At 38.1% G+C, this 17,806-nt stretch overlaps 1 protein-coding gene across 11 annotated transcripts in view; it reads right to left on the reverse strand.

Annotated features, from left to right (window-relative positions):
- Positions 1–17,806, reverse strand: part of MID1 (midline 1) — a 244,413-nt gene that overhangs the window by 14,703 nt on the left and 211,904 nt on the right. For all 11 annotated transcript variants that reach the window (XM_072933817.1, XM_072933827.1, XM_072933829.1 and 8 more), the window contains 2 exons: positions 9,954–10,097; positions 1,480–1,641 (listed from right to left, as the gene is read on the reverse strand). In XM_072933817.1, coding sequence (XP_072789918.1) covers positions 1,480–1,641; positions 9,954–10,097 — 306 coding nt within the window. The remainder of the gene's footprint in view (positions 1–1,479; positions 1,642–9,953; positions 10,098–17,806) is intronic.

The following is a 17,806-nucleotide window of genomic DNA, read 5'->3' on the forward strand; positions in this document are numbered from 1 at the left end:
GCACAGTCAACAATTCAGGATTGCTTTGGAAGGATGCCCATGTGGTGCTGGATACTGTGCATTAAAAAAAAGGAAGTGAACTGTAACTTGGTCCAAATAATATGGTGCAATAACATTACTCAGGCTGTTGCTCTTGGCAAGTATCTTTGGCTGTAGCACAAGGTTTGTAGACAATAACAGGAAGCTTTTTGGTAAACCAAACCTTGTAGATATGTAAAGCCCACCACAATTCTGACAGGCTTGCTTGTTGTGTCATTTACCTCCACCAAGAGACAACTAGAAAAGTACAAGTCCACAAATGGTCCAGCAAAGTACTCTTCTCTTCTTACTGTCTTTCATACCAAGGGAAAAAAACATGTAATCAGAAGATTCGATGGCATGCACAGAAAATTTAAATTGAAAACTTAAATTAGATCTCTCATGAAGCCTGTGCGAGGCACTGGCACATGCACTTAAAATAAGATGCAGACTGTTCAGGATTATCTACTTTTGCAATGTGCATTTAGCTACCTATTATGACCAAACATAGAATAAACCCATTGCAAATTAATTGGGGACTGTTTCTTACTACCTGACATCAGTAACATTACCTCCTGCCTGCCTTTCTGACTGCTTAGTAGCCTTTGTGTGCTGGAGCAGTATCTGAAGGACGTCTCTCTGTACTAAATTGTGTCTGGTCACAAAACACAGGTTAATAGCAAACAGGACGGAATCAGAAAGGTGTACATGCCATTCTCTTCAGACCCCTTCTTGCACCACTCACCAACCCTCTTCAAGCACCCTCCCCTACAATAAGCAGGTTTCAGAAGATGCACAAATGCCAGTGTTTTTTTTCCAGCCCTCAGAACTGCCCATGATGACTATTATGACTGAAGGATTAGTTTGGGCAAGAGGAAAAACCAGCTGAAAACTAGACTTAAAATTGCTATTCTACATCTGCTAATAATTTGAGTAACCACTGTTTTTTTGAAGTGGGATCTCTGACTAGTCTATCACCTTGCTGAAGTCCATAAAAAATGAGGGGGTTGAAGTTAAGAAGCTTTCCAATGTCCTAAAAAAGAGATAATTTTGGAGGATAAAATTAGACTAGCAATTATCTTACAAACACTACAGAAAAATAGAATGTTTTACTGCAAACATAAGAAAAGGTTTTGCTTTGTAGAGGAAAAAGAATAGAGAGGATATTAAAAAAAAAACACAAAAGAGTTTTTAACCATTTCACATATGATGGCTTCGTTCCTACATGATATTTTCAGTGACCAAACTACAGATATATATCTCAAAAAAAACCCCTAACATATTTCCTGCACTACAGAAGACTAAGACAATCTCGAATTATGTTAAATAGGTGGGTCTCATTTTGGAAAGCACATTAAAAGAATTGAACTTCTCTGTCCTTTTGTATTTTCCAAAGATCAGCCTGAAAAAGGAAGGCCGGTGAGGAGAGAACTCTGTGCATCCTGATCCTGTGTTACTCACTGTTTGTCTTGAGCTTGCCAGGCTCGCTGCTGCGGCTGCCAGCCTGGTTAATGGCCTTGACAATGAAGATGTACTTCGTGCCACTCTGTAACCCGTGCACCGTGTAGTGGTTTTGTTTGATATTAGGAACAATCATCCAGCTGTCGGCTGAGTTGCATAAACCTGCAGTTTTGAACAGAGCAGATCAGTCATAGCACATGAAACACTTTGTAACAGAGGGACATTTAGAGCATTACCAGGCACCCAATGATCAATATGAACTTGCTTCTGTACCTTTTAAAGTGTTGTTACATTTACTGAACCACTAATTCATTTTATCAACCTGCAGCCAAGGTACCTTTTAAATTCTTGCAATGTGAAGTGAACCATAAAAAGTGGGTATTTAAGAAATAGCTCAGTGGAGACACTAGTAGTCTGAGAGTTTTCACATCCTAGCACAAGGCATTCTTTATTGCTTAAGAACTGGAGGATTATGGAGATCCCATCAATCTACTGTTTGGATTAATGAACTCAGTTTAAATCTCAGAAAACGAACGTGAGCAGTAAAGCCAGGAGGGCTGGGGAGGCACCTTTGCTGACAGTCCCCAGGTATGCATTCTTCAGAACCTGAAGCAAATCATGGGAGGCCAAACAGGGTAGAGCATGGGCTTCAGAGAAAACTTTGGCTCTTGCACTTCAGACTTTGCCAGAAAGTAATCTAAGCCAGTAAATTTAATGGATGCAGGTTTTTGATTTATGTCCTCGTGCTGAGATGCCAGCTGGGAAAGAACTGGAAAATATTCCATTTATAAACCTTTTTGGATTATATTTGGTTTACATTTGATACTTACCATAGAAGTATAACACACAGGAAGTAAGGAAAATAAGGCAGTACCAATATCATAAACAACACAGGAAAATACCCTATTAAAATAAACTTTTTAATCTTCATAAGTTTTTCCTACTGTGATATGAACGCAATGGCAGTCAATCACCCATACATACAGTTCCATCACTGTATGTTTGGAACAGCTCCTGGTCTAATGGATTCCCCAGCCTCTTACTGTAGATGTTTACATAAAGAAAAAAAAAAACATTTATGAAGAGTATATCTATTCACAACATTTTATATGGTTTTACAATCAGAAAAAGATAGATGCAAGTGGAAGTTTATACATGTGTGTACATATGTAAGGCTGGCAAATGTAACAGAGAAAGGCTGACAGAGTTCTTGGCCTCTGACTTTACTGGGCATAGAACAATTATGGATGCTGTTGCTATTTACAGACAGCTTTCAGCTTTTAATTAATGTTCTACCAGCAAACCACTCATGAAGACAATCTTTTAGAATTCAGAAGTAATTCAGCTCTGCATATCAGACAATATGAAAACTTTATGTAAATTAAAATTTAAAGGCTACTGGTTGCAAAACTTGAAAGAAACAGATCTGTGATACAGGTTTGCAGACTCATAGACAATTCATGGTCATACTGCAAGATTCCTTCCTAATGTGATATTTGCTTTTCATAACAAAAGATCATTAGTAACAGAATTTCAATTCCAAATTTCTATCTAAGTATTATCAAGTTTGTATCTTAAAATTCTCTTGCATTGAAAAACTTTTTTGAGAAGTAGACAGAACAGAGATTCATCCTGCTGTTCAAATGGGCAACTGTGACACAGTTTCACTTAGCCATTCAGTTTCACATTGGAGTCATACTATCTTGCCAGCTAATGAAGAACTACAATGCCTAACCTATTTTTCTGTATTGTGAGGAAAGGAAGAAATCAGTAAGTAGTTTCTTTCCCTTCCCCAGTCGTGAACATCCTACCAACCACAAATGTCTGTCTTTTCTTGTCCACAGAGGAAGCCTAGGTGATCAGCATAGGTGAGATATCAAATTTCAGGCATCTAAAATGATGTGAGGTGAGTCACCTATCTGTAGGATATATATATATACACACACACACATATATGCATATATATATATATGCATATGCATATATATATATATATATATATATATGATTGTATAGAACAATTATCTGCCTTTCTCATGAAGAAAAAGAACCCTACTTTATACCCTGTGGTAACTCCAACTGGGCCCAGCACTTGTAGTGAACTGCTTAAAGCAACATCTGTCCATGTCTTCTCTCACTGAGCCATACACGCCAAATTATATTTATTTTTTTTAGGCTGTGTGTGAATGGGTTTCCTATGAGGAAGAAAGAAAATAAAGGAAGCAGCTTCCTGACATAAAATATTTCATTGACTACTCTGAGGAAATCACATCTTTTCCCAATTTGCCACAGATATTAATTGCACACTTCTGTATCTGAACTGCCACATACATTTTGCATTGAGATCATCCCTTACTGGACTCATAGGTGCTATTGCAAAAGAAATTAAATTATTAATTAAATTAAATATATTATTATCTTTCATAAATAGGAAAAAAATGAAGCATTGGATTTAAAAGGAATTCTATACGATCAAGGAGTCTTTAACTAAGATGCCTCTGATGGGATACCAAGTAACATATGACAATAAGAGGGATGGATACAGACAGTGATCCTAGTAGTGTCTTCTCCAACCACAACCACACTTTGAAAACAAGTTCTGTGGTACATATAAGCCATATATAAACTGACCATTATGCAGACACAGAAATGCCCAGATTTTTGCTAACTCATCAAGAAACTAGTTTTGTGTTATTCACTACAACTCTGTAATGGGCACATTTTTAAGACTTTCATTACACTTTTTACAATATTCTCCAGAAGCTGACTGCTCCTTAACAAAGTATAAAACTTTGATCCAAATGCGTATATAAAGGACAGTAAAGGTATTGTTGCATTGCTGTGAGTCTCCTCATTGGGTATGTGGATTTATACCTACACAATCATCACTGAAGGCCTTACCTACCCTAAACACTGTACAGTCAATAGAGAGAGCCAGAAACCTCCTGTTTGACCTGACTCATGTTCTAGAGGAAAGCTATATCTCTTTAATAACAGAATACATTTATGTTTCTTTTCCTCGTCCTTCCATTCTGAGGCATCCCAGACTACTGATGTGCAATAAATGCTGGACGTGCAGTGACTGACCTGGTTACTTTGCTCAAGAAACCTTGTTGTCTTAAAAAGCTCAGCTCTTGCCTATGCACCAAAGGGCTCAATGATACGTTCTTGTGCTTTCTGACTGTAAGCTCTTTGATAATAGACTTTAAACTGCACTTTGATTCAAAAATCCTGGGAATGAAGTATTGATGATGCCAAACTACAAGTCCAAACTCCTTCAAAAGACAGAGTAGTTACTTGTGGCAGCCAAGTTAAGCATTTACGTATGAAAGAATAATTTGTCATTGCATCAAAGGAATTTATCTCCAGTCATGCCCTGTCAGGACAGCCTTTCTTCTCTGAATACAAAAGAATATGATTAAGGAAGTTCAGGGAAATGAACAAGCAGCCTGATCACACCGGCATCCAGGGGAAGTGTTTGCCCTCTCAGCTCCCTGCCGGTGGCAGCAGGTGAAGTGGAAAAGTACACATCTCCTCACTGGTTCAACAGCAGGAGCCAAGGGTCTCCTATTGTACCCACTCCTAATCCAGGCTGCATTCAGGTTTCTTGTTTCAAAAACCCAGGGCTTTCTACAGGGTTATGCAGATGGTAAAACAATGTATTTTAAAACTGTAGCCTACAAAAATGTAGAGAATTTAAATTACATCCTGGAATGGTGCAGTGAGCACAGTGATGTCCATACAGGATGTGTTAGTTTTCAAAACAAGTTTCTCAGAGTCTGGAGGTAATAATTTGTAAAGCTATTTCCCTGGTGTTGGCTGTTGATGCACTTTAAAAAACAGATGGGAAAAATCCCAATGTGTAAATCCTCCTAAAATTTACACTGATAGATTTTAATAAAATATATTTTCTTGAAAACTGGAAAAGGAGAACAAAAGTCATGGTAAGGTCATTTAATCTCTTGAGTATTTTAATTATTGTAAAATGTTTTATTTAAATAAATTATTACCAATTCAAATTGGTAGAGCAAATAAGGTAGGTGAAAGTAACAGATAGATCTCCACCCCCACTCTTCATTCCCATCTGAAAAAAAAAATATATATACAGGATTTCTGAAAAACGCATTGAATTTTTTTAAGAAATACACTCTTTTTATACTTTTAAAGATTCAGAAGTTTTCTGGCTTTATTCCAAATTTGCTTTCGTGCTATTAAAAATTCTCACTAAAATCTCTAGTAGAAATCTGAAGACTGTAAGGAATCTTTTTTTATTAAAATAAAACTTCCACAAATCTAGAATATTAAAAATGATTTGGTGAATCATAAATTCACTATTTTTCATGGAAGCTTGGGCTCTTGATTGTCTTAGGTCCTTCCAAAAACTTTTAACCTCTCTCAAAGGAAGATAAGTCCTATAACAGTGAAAAGGTTCTGACAGTAGTACACTGCAACCTTCACATAGTGATTTTTTAGAAATTTGACTGTATACCTAATAATCCCTGATTTCTTTTACCAGGTAAGAGAGAATGATTTACTACTTTTTATCAAGAATGGAGAGATGCATTTTTCCTGAAGAATCTTCTATCAGAGCTAGAGAAGAAATTAACCATCCTTAGGAACACTATAACAAATCCATGATGTTAAAAACCGGCATACTCAATGAATACTTCAAAATCAATTGAAATGGGGTAATGGAATTATAATGCATGTTAGTTAGCTCATGACAAAGTAATTTTAAAAGCTTTTACGGTATTCAGATTGCAGGTGATTAGCTGCCTCTCAGAAATGCAAATGTACTAATGGTATAACTCTGAGAACAACTGCTTTAGTAAAAGCCTACTTAATCTAAAGTTCCCTATTGCTCTTACGCACAGAGCAGGTCTGCCAAGCATTCAATAGCAAGAAGTTTGGCCACATTTGGAAATAATCTTCCCTGTATGCAATAGAATTCAAATGAAATACTCTATTTGGATCTTGGCCATCAAATGTTAACTTTCCAATTTTTCAGTTAATAAAAAAGAATATAGTTGATTATGTTGGATAGAAAATATACTAAAAAAACATAGTATTGCTTGTTTTTGTTACTGAATTCTTAGCAATCTCTGGATGATATATGCCTCTGGTGGGGGAAATGTACTGTGAGTGGAAAGTGCAGTCAGGCTGGCTATGTGGTTTAAGAAACAGATTCCAAAATAACAGCCTCCATTAGCACGGTAGGTGGGTGTGTATGCAAAGTGATTCCTATTGTCTCGAGGGAAAAAGCTTGTTGGTTTAATGCAGTACTTGAGTTACTCCCTGGTGACTAATTCATAGCTAAAAAAACATGGAACTGAAGTCAATCTATGAGCCTCTTTACATTATCTGCTACGTGCAACACACAATACCAATGGAAAATTTTGGGATGGGACAGAGAAATAAAAATACACCTATGTGCAACAGCATGCATATGCCATAAACACGAGGAAATTTTTGCTAACCCAAAGTCTAAAACAGGATTTAAAAACAACCAAAACACAAATCTATCTTCAGTTCATCAAAACTTGAAGGCTGCAGTGCAGCACCTGTTAATGCCACTTAGAGTGAGAGCAGCTCTCTGTGTTCAACAGCACTACCAAGGTGCACTGTGATATTCTATGAGCAGCCTTGGAAGGCCATTTGTAACAGGTGTGGCGTTAAATCCTTCTGCAGGATCAAGAATAGAATGTAACAAAGTCAATAAACATCTAGGCAGTGTTCTGAGGATGGGATTGCAGAGCAAGAAGGAATAGTCTCAAGTTGTACCAGGGGAGGTTTAGATTGGATATTAGGAAAAATTTCTTAATGGAAAGGCTGGTCAAGCATTGGAACAGACTGTCCAGGGAAGTGGTGGTGTCACCATTCCTGGAGGGATTCAAAAGCCATGTGGATATGACATTTAGGGCCACGTTTTAGTGTGGACGTGGCAGTGTTAAGTTAATGGATGGACTCGATCTTAGAGGTCTTTTCCAACCTAAGTGGTCCCATGATTCTATGATGTTAGTGGGTAAATCTCCAGTACCAATGTAATTTGGAATGACCTAGGAGAGTCTCATATTTTAGAAGCCCAGGCAGATTTGTAACATGTTGATGGGAAGATAACCACTGGAGGGGTTCAAGTTTATATTAAATAATGGTATTTTTAAAAAAGGCTTTACAATATTTAGAAAGGCCTTTCACATATACTTACATATGCGCATATTTCATTTGGGTTAACACTATATCTTTCAATTAAACCAGGATATATGCATAAGAACTGGCTCTGTTAAAAAAAACCCACAACAAAAATAAAAAGAAAACAAAACAAAAAAACCAAACCAAACCAAACCAAAAAAAAAACAACAAAAGAAAAGTGCCATTCTTTCATTTCTTTCTACTTTCATTTAAGGTCTTCAGAGCATTTTGTAAACAAAGTTTCTTATAGTGTTAATTTGTTTTCTCTTCAAATTTTTAATTACCTATTTTTGCAAGATGATAATATAAAAGTTCAGTCTGCATACTGAGCACTTCACGCTATGCTTGAAAATTACATTGCATCCCTGAAAGCAGACTTATTGATATGTTTTTCAGATCAAAGCTTTCACCTCCACATGGGAAACCTACACTACAGCCTAAAATAGAAATACCTTGTTATTTATTCACTAGTAAGCAAGAAGTAAAATTCCACATCCCAAGGCTGTGGAAATGGCACACCTTTTGTTGTTGCCATATTCATACATAATGCCAATAATTGACTTGCACAGAATAAAGCCATAGATAAAAATGCACTAGAAAAGCAACACTGGCTTATCTTTGTAATTTCTGCTTTGTAGTGATTAATCAGGGAAGGCTTTCCTTCCTTATCTACCTTGCTTTAATTTTTGAAAAATTACTATTAGACTTTTTTTTTTTATCCAGCTTGCTCAGCTGTAGAAGCATGTGTTGAAGTTTATTTGGTCTTTCCAACTGCCCTAAATTTTGCAGTGTGTTCTTCAAAATCAGACTCTTAAGGGAAATGCTAAATGGAGGTTTTGACAAAGCATTCATCAAATTTTAAATAATCTGTCTTCTTTTTTCAGTCAGTCCTGAATACTATGATACATTAACAGTATGTTACTTAAAAAAAAAAAGTAATAAGGTGCCAGCACATAAATCTTCAGATGTCCTTTCAGATGGCTTGGAAAATAAACTCCTGCTCAGTGATGGAGAAGATGACGTGCACACAGTAACAGAGGAGTCAGTGGGAGAGTTTGGCTCAGTACTCAAACTTGGTATAGATCATACAGTTTTTCCACTGACATAAAGCATGTAAACATGCCCACAGCCTGACTTTCATAAAAGTATCACAACAAATTTTCTTCTTACAAAATAATTTTGCAAGAAGTAAAACATTTCTGCCCTGTCTCCCAACTAAGCCTCAGTGCATGGCCAGGGTATTTGATGGTGGGGAAAGATGGGAGTGTACAAAGGTTTCAAGGAACAGGGAAAGGACACACTGGTCATTTCTCACCTTGTTTTCCCAGGCATCAAAAGCTCTGGGACTTTCAGAGCAACTTCACTGCACTTCATTGCTCTCTGTATTTTTCTTGCACGACCTATCCAGGCACCTCTTGAACTCAAAAACACACCAAACCTCCATGGTGATGAGTTCCCTATCTAAATATGGGTTGACTTGAACAAACTCCACATTTTGATTGATTTGGCTCATTTCAGAATCCTTGTTTAATAAAACAAGTATGTGTCAGATAGTGGTATTCCCATTAAATATACAGCGACCAGGAAGAAGTTGAACGACTTCTCCAAATTCATAGTCAATGACCCCAGTGATTGCAGAACACTGAATCCAGAAATGTTGATTTCCTTACTAAAGATTAGACAATATTTTTTTTTCTGTGAGGAGTAGTTATTTAACAACAAAGCAATCCAAAATCTAGTTAAGTAAATTCAACAATTAAAGAAAGTCACAGACTCATAAAAAATATGCTATAATACAAAATAAACAATGTTTGTTAATCTCATTTTAAGTAAAACCAAGTTAACTTATAAATTGTCATTCCACTGATGTTTTCTGACTTAGCCTGTAGTTCACTGAGACCTATGCTTTGTAGCCTTGAAGACAATAAAAATCAGAGGGAAAGACTTAATCTGTATTTCAGACAAAGGTCCAGATATCAAATTTATATAAATGACAATGGGGCTGCAGTCCTGACTAAAGACCAGTTCAATACAGGCTCCCATGTGCACACTGCCTGACTAGTGCAGAGAATGGAACTGAGGTCTTTGAACTTGCTACATCTGCAAAAAGGGATTTGGGATGCCTTTTAATATCATTATTGGTTTGGATTGAAAATTCTGGCTTTAAATCTTTCTAGAAAATATTCTTTTCTTTTGTTCTTGACATAGGAGTCTATTTATCTTTAAAGACACTTGGTTTTCATAGAAACCATAAGGGAACAAGAAAAGAGAAGGTTTATACTCACTAACAACATTGGCTTGTCCAGTGAAGATGGTGTACTGCAGCTCATAAGAAACCACACTGAACTCATCATCTGATGTCCAGTGCACAGTAATGGTATCATAGGAGGCTGTACAGAGCTCTTCTCGAATGGTGGGTGGGTTGGGAGCTGTGAGATGAAACACAGGAGGCACAATCAGTGAAGCATTTCCCCTCTCCCCTGAGATTAGGGGATAAAGTTGATGTACGGGATTGTAGAGACATCCAACAGACTTTTCAACAACTTTCATTAATTCCAGTACTAACATTGATTATCAATTAACTGTTAGGAAGGAGCTCTCAATAACAACATAACCACCTAGGAACTCCAGATTTTGAAAATATTTTGTATTAAAGTAGCTTTAGTTCCAGACGCCATAGAACAAGTGATGTATCTGTGGTCACATTAGATGGATATAATGACAAGTTATTTTTTTTGAGATTGTTCTGATAATTTCACCAAATTTATCAAAACTCCATTGAAGCATATCAAGAGGGAGAATCAACACTCTTCACTGTTGACTTGAAAGCAGTGTTTGCCCAGCCTATCTTACCAGAGATTGCCAAAAGTGGTATTGTGGTGGTGCATCCTTCCTGGCCCCGCTCTAGGCTGCACTATGATCTGTCATTCATTAGCAGCAGTTATTTTAAAAATATACTTTTTGGGACGCTCCCAACACTCATACTTTCATGCTCAAATTTCCCCTCTCTCCATTTTTATTGATGTCCTAGCTATCCTTTCTAACATAGATACATATAATTTCTGCTGGTTATAAAATTCACATTTTTCAGCATTAAAAAAAAAATAGTTCTTATCATAACATAATGACTATATAAATATTACAAGCAAATGGTCACCCAGGAACCCTCTGTCTCTCTTTTTTTCTAATCAACAGGCAAAATCTTTCTGTAGCAAGATATACAATCTTATTCCATATGAACACATGTTTGTTTTAAAGACCTATTTACAGAAATGAAACTTGAAGCAAATTACTGGGGTCTAAATTTTCCTGTTCGCAATCTTAAAAAGCCAAACACCTAAATTACAAAGAACTAATCTCTCTTCCTGAGGGATCTTCCTGCGGGATCTTCCTGCATGCTTGTCTCAGTAGGAGCTTCATTCCAAATCATCTTCCCTACAAGCCACATCATGAAAGGAAAAATCACAAATCTTAATGCTTTAATAGTTTTTCTCCCAGCTATCGCAGAGTCAAGAAGGAGGACACTTAAGCTGAAACAACCAGATTATATTGGAAAGGAAAAGGAAGGCAACTATGAATGTTTGTGGTTTTGTTCTGGGTTTTTTTTTTTCCATCAGCTCTTTAACCTCTGAGAGCTACAAATAATAGCCTCAAAAAAAGTTCCTCTGAAGGAATTTCACCTTCACTTTTGCAAGATCTTATTTTTATGAAACATCTATTTTTTTCCATCAAGAATTTGTATAGATCATAAAACTCATGGCTTACTGATGTATGTTCCCAAGGATTAGAGTGCAGACATGTTCTCAAGAAGCCTCTTTTAACCAAGGGGCTAAAGGAAAAGTTCAAATGTGTTTCATGATATGACCATGATTTGTTATGCTCTAAATATTGAATCATTGAAGCCTACCAATGCTTTTTTTTTAACTTGTCAGAGAAACCCTTGGGACAGAAGGATATGAATGAAAAGAAATACAAATAAACTCAAGTAAGAGCAGATACCTGTGAGAAGAATGTAATTAAAATGTGGGGGAAAAAAGGGTCCACAGTTTTCTGAGAAGATTAGTGGTAATATCAGCTATGTTCCAAAAATGTATCCTGTGGAACAATCACTGGAGGTTTTTTTTTTGTTTTGTTTTTTTTTTTTTTTTTTTTAATTCCTAGCTGGGGCTTCATTTCAATATTTTGCCTGTCCTTCAAAGGCCAAACAAAAACTGGAACAAGTGTTAAGAACAATTAAACAAGCAGATCAATTTTTATTTGTCTGATGGTGTTCAACTAAAATTTTCTTCTGTCATCTACCACACCTAACAGCAAAACATTTTACTTGAGAAATGTACTTGCTACTATTTCAACACAGAACATAAATATTAATTTATGGAAAACAAAAATTACTGAAAGTTTAATTAATTGCAAACTGCATTTCAATAACACCTAAGCATCTTCAATTTCTTTGAAAATGGCATCCTAAGTTTGCTCTTCGTGTGCACACCTGGCCTTATAGCTGGAAATCTACAGGCCTTCATGTAATGACAGTGTCTGAAAGAGATTTTACCTAAGAAAGGCATATTTTCCCTGGCTCTTGTGATTAACTCACACTCACCTGAGACTATACTGTATGAATCCAGCTCTTTGGCAGCATTCATTTCATAAACGAATCAGAATAAAACAAATACACCTGCTTCTCCTACAGAAAGGCAGGCAACTCTACATTCAGATGCTTTGTTATGACAAAATAATATAGCTGTGTGACTGCCAAATTCATCATTCCACAGCACATTCTCCTTTAGAGAGTGCAAATCTGTAATGCAATTAAAGAGATTGAACTCAACCAATTAGCTTCATTCAGTATTGCATTTGGTAGTGTGTGATTTGGTGAATTATTGAATCCAGCAGTCCTGTTACAGAGCTCTGTGCCATGGGAAACCTACTCAAAGACTCCAGTGATCTCAAGGCTGCACCAGCAGATTCCCCTTCCTGGCTCGGGTGTGCTTCACCACTGCTCCAGAGGGGAAGCCCAGCATGCTTCCAGCACAGCAGTGGAAGACACACTGCCCTTCTCCATCGAGGATCAGAGCACATATTTGGGAGTGGTAACTGTTTCAGACACTCAGACTTTCGTTTACCAGCTTCTGTGAATCAACACTCCCTCACAAGACAGAAAAATCTTTGCCGAAGGCTGTTTTACTTCATTTTAGCTCAAAACCGAGTAAACACAGTTAAAAAGTCATTAACCACACCTAAAATGCCTGAAAGGCACTAGTATTAGAAATGGAATTTCTTAAATTTGCTCTTAGGAGTAAGTGATCTCATTAACATAGCTACTCTCTTTCAACCCATTTAGTTTAAGGCACCTTCCTTTCCACATCATCTGCATGGCTTTTGCTCTGAAGCAGAACTGATGGCTCACAAGGTCTGCGCACCTGAAGGACACTTTAGGGACACTGCCTCTTCTCCCTGTTGAGTTCCAGCATTAATGCAGTGCCTCCTGGGTGTCTGTTGAGATTCTGTGTGAATCCTCTCAGCACAAGGTCACAGAGATCGACTAAAATAACCTCAAATTAATTTTGTTTGCTCAATTTCTCTTTCCCTGATGTCATTCAGTGACTGACTTTGTAAAGATTCCTTACAGATTTTGATACTTACTATCAAGACCTAAAAGAAGATCTAAGCAATCTGCTTGAATTAATGGTGCTAGAAATATTTTTATTGCTGGTGTAACTGTAAGGGATTTGCACAAGCTACTCTGTACCTCTTTTTTAGATATTCATTACTGAGTCCATCTTGTATCGTGACACTGGGCTGAGTCAGTATGGAGGAATTTGAAAGGCACAGTTACATCAGATGTAGATACAAATTTCATGAATTATTAACTTGTCATGTGTGAGTTAGTACCAAGGGCTTGGTCATACATACAAACCATATCCACCTAGTCTTTGGGCAGACCAGGACTGCTCAAAATCAACAGAATGAGAAGAGATTACAGGAGCGTTGTCTGGAATTGGTCTTTGATCTTTCAGTGCTGAAAGAGTTAAGCAGTAACAGAAGTTGTCAAGAGTTCCAGAACAAAGTTGTTTCTGTGTAAAAAAATTGCTGGCATCTGCTAGGCAGTACATATTTCCTTGTGCTGCCATAGGTGAAGTGATGGATGAAAAAACTTATCATTGTTTCAGATAGGATTTCTGAGTTAGGGCAAATTGCAAGGTCAAAGAATGGATGCTCCTGCATTTGATTTTAAAGTATTAGGACACAAACCAAGCATTTTTGATTCACAATGGACAAAAAGAGTCCTTAGAACAGTAATATTGTGCAGAGAGTTTGCAAGTCATATGTATTGCCTGGATCTAGCTAGATACATGTCTAGAGAAAGATGCTTTCCAGATGAAGAGCTTGAGCAACTGTTAAGATAAGAATGCCTTCAAAAGATATCAGGCTATATATACAGAGAATAGAACAGTCAGATGAAGATTAAAAGTATTGTTTTAATATACTGAGCTTGATATCTCAATGTCTGGCTGGCAACTTTCAAAAAGATATCAGAGATTTTATTTGGATAACAGAAGTTTTGGACAGACATCTACGTAAATAGTAAGTACAAACTAGTTAAATTTATTTCTTCAGTAAAGCAGTAGCCTGAGAAGAAAGAAAGATAGGGTTTGGGATATGGAGGATGAAGAAGATCTAACAAATATTACACTGGCAAGAACCAAAGGAGAAAAAAATCTCCAGGAGACCGCAAAGGTAATTGTTTCAAAAACAACTGACAGCAGAGATAAGGAAGCTGGAATTTAGGTTTTGAAATGTTGTTCAGGAGCAGTACAGATGACAGTCATAAGGTAGGCTTCTTCACTTAATTCACAGCATAGATCTATGGCTGGGATGTACAAATGTTCTTCATTTCACTTTACTGTGAAATGTGATAAAAGCGAATCCTAATTCACTCTGTCACACAGTGTTCAGTTTATGATCTATGAAAATTCCATGCACCAATCTGAAAGAAGTAATATAAAGCTTTCTCTGGAGTTTCTGGACAACGGTAGAGAATTATCAAACACATTTTAATCTTGGGATTATATATATATGTATGTGTGTATATATATGTATATATAGGCATACCTATATCTCATGTATACCTATTTACCTATATTTACATAAATGTATTTTAACTGTCTGCATAGGTTTCGTTTTAGGCTCAGATAATTTGGACATGTGCTTTGCATTTTGCCACTGGAGCCATATGCTATTTATTAATGTGAAGAAAAGCCAGTTAGAACTGTTTTTCACTGGGCATCAGGGGCAAGGATAAAAATGGTTTGTTAGGAAAAAACCCGCTAAAATGCTTGCAAGTAATGTATGCGAGTTTCCTCAGACGGCATTGTGAGCAATTTTTTAAGACTGTGGATGAGTTATGAGAAAGGCAGAGAAGGAGCTGTGTAAATGACACAGTCATCATGATGGATCACAGAAAATATCTTTGTAGCAAGACAGCCCTTCATTTTGGTACTGATACAACCTTCGTTTTCTGCAGTTTACAGCAATTAAGTTGATAATATTGACTTATGATGTACAAAGGGGAGAAGACCTGAGGGATGCAGGAACAGACTGCTAGACAGAATTAACCTCATATAACTTCACAGATCTAAACCACAGCTATCTGCATTTGAATAAGTACATCTATCCCCTGTTTGGAGACAACTGGGAGAAATATGCAACTCCAGAATGGAGTCAAGTGCCTCAATATATGTACCTCAAAATGAGATGGTTATTTCTCTTCTTTGACCATAAAGGAAGACAAGATTGATTATTTTAGAGGTCAATTGCTAGATTAGGGCGAATGAGTCTGTTTTTTTGTTTCAATCCTTAATTTTCTTGGATTTTTATAAATTTGGGGTGAAGGCTGAACATCATGGCAAAATTCCTGCTGATTTAGAGAGAGGCAGACAACGTAACATTTCACTGGTACTGTATAAGAAGCTGAAATTACTCTTATCACAATATTGTTGTGTTTTATTTACTTGAATATGTGATAGACACTGATTGTATTAATCTGTCACACAGTGATAAAGAAATTCCTTGCAGATATAATTTCTCTTTTAGATATGGCAAGAATCCCACAGCTCCATCAGACAAGAGTGCTGCTGCCCTGTGCATGCACCCAGTCTTGCGCTTCACTGTTCACAGAATCACAGAATCAAGAGGAACCTTCAAAGGTCATCTGGCCCAATCTCCTGGCAGTGAACAGGGACAGGTTACTCAGAGTTCTGTCCAACTTGATCTTGAATGTTTCCAGGGATGGGACCTATACAGCCTCTCCGGCAACCTGTTCCAATATCTCACCACCTTAATTTTAAAGATTTTTTTTCCTCGTATGTAGTCTGAACTTACCCTCCTTTGTTTAGAGCCATTACTCCATGTCCTTTCTCAACAACTACTAAAATGTTTTAAGTGCTGAAAGACAACAATGAGGGATCCTTGGATCCCTCTCATCTGCAGGATGAACAACCCTAACTTTCTCAGCATTTCCTCAGAAGAAAATCCAGAAGCCTGTCCTCTGCTTGGAACATATAGTGGTTAGCAATGAGGAGACTGCACCCTCATGTTATTCTGAACTCACACAAGCGTCTCCTCTGAAAACTGGCACAAGCAAATGGACCCAGGAAGTGTTTTCCAATGCTTTTCTAACAGTGCTTTGTGCCTGTTATTGCAAATTCTTGCTGCTAACTGCAGATGCCTAAAGACCCTGCAGAATAAAAACCTACCACATCTCTTCTGTTTTCAATTGAGCTGGAATGAATTGTTCTAATTCTGGCATTGAAATCAAAACACTCTAAATTACAGTAATTTGTTTCTCTTTGTGAGTCATTGTACACTCTGAGACTACACATTACTCAGGCTTTCAGTAATGGTCTAATCCTGTGGGCTTCCTCAGCCAAAGACCTGTTAGGTGAGGTGTGGCTCTGCTGTGTGGGGAGCCCACCCCACAGCCTGGCTCAGAGCACACCACAGGCTCTCTAGCTCCAGACACAGCCAGATCCTCCAGGTCTGTGATGGGGGAAATTCACAGTGTCACCGACATGAGAAAACATCTTTCACTGCTGAGCCGGTGATCTTGATTGCTTGAACAGCTTCTGATTGCTCACGGGAACTCTGCCAGGCAGCAATCTGCTGCAGCAAGGAGGCAGCCCCAAGGGAGAGGGTAACACCTGGAGCATCCATCTCCTGGGAAATAGGGTTTGGTCCCTGCTCTCCCTCCTCTGGCTGCTCCAGGCTGAGCTCCAGCTGTTCTTTCACTTCACTCTGCTGCAGTGGCTTTTAATAATTTCTTACACTTACTTCCTCACACTCTGGTGGTGAAGAATGCAAGGAGAGGAGGTGGGAAATACATCCCTGTTGTTTGAAGCACTCAATGCTTCCTGGGGTGTTCTGGGGCTGTTGGAGGTGATATATTCAGGATTAAGAGGGAGAGTGTATTTGGTTTATGTAGCAATGTTTTGGAAGTGTCTGGGCTGCAAGGGTTATCTCTGTCAGGAAAGATCAGGAGCTGACTCAGTAGCAGGCACAGACAGGTCTAAGATACACCTGCTGCTGTCCAACGCTGAGCCCATCACTGCTGCTGACAGTGCCTCTGTGATAGCACTTTAAAGAAAGGGATAGAAAGGCTGTGCAGCAGTGGGGGCAGAGAGGAGTGAGAAAAGGTGACAGAAACAGCCCTGCAGATGTCAAGATTGGTGAAGAAGGAGGGGGAAGAGGTGCTCCAGGTGCTGGAGCAGAAATTCCCCTGCAGCCAGTGGTGAAGGCTATGGTGATGAAGGCTGTTTCCCTGTAGCCCACAGAAGACTATGGTGAAGGAGATGTCCACCTGCAGGACATCTCCTGGAGGACATCTCCTCCATGGAGGACCCACGCTGGAGCAGGTCAATATGCCCTGGAGGAAGCTGCAGCCTGCAGAGAGAGTACCACACAGGAGAAAGGTTTCTTACAGGAATTGTGGCCCATGGAGGACTCACACTGCAGCAGTCCACTCCTGAAGAACTCATCTGACAGAAAGGACCCACTGTGGAGCAGTTGTTGGAGAATATCCCCCTGTTGGAAGGGCCCATGTTGGAGCAGTTAATGAAGAGCTGGATACTGTGGGAGAAAG

Source organism: Taeniopygia guttata, chromosome 1 (genome assembly GCF_048771995.1).
Source record: "Taeniopygia guttata chromosome 1, bTaeGut7.mat, whole genome shotgun sequence".
Taxonomy (NCBI): domain Eukaryota; kingdom Metazoa; phylum Chordata; class Aves; order Passeriformes; family Estrildidae; genus Taeniopygia; species Taeniopygia guttata.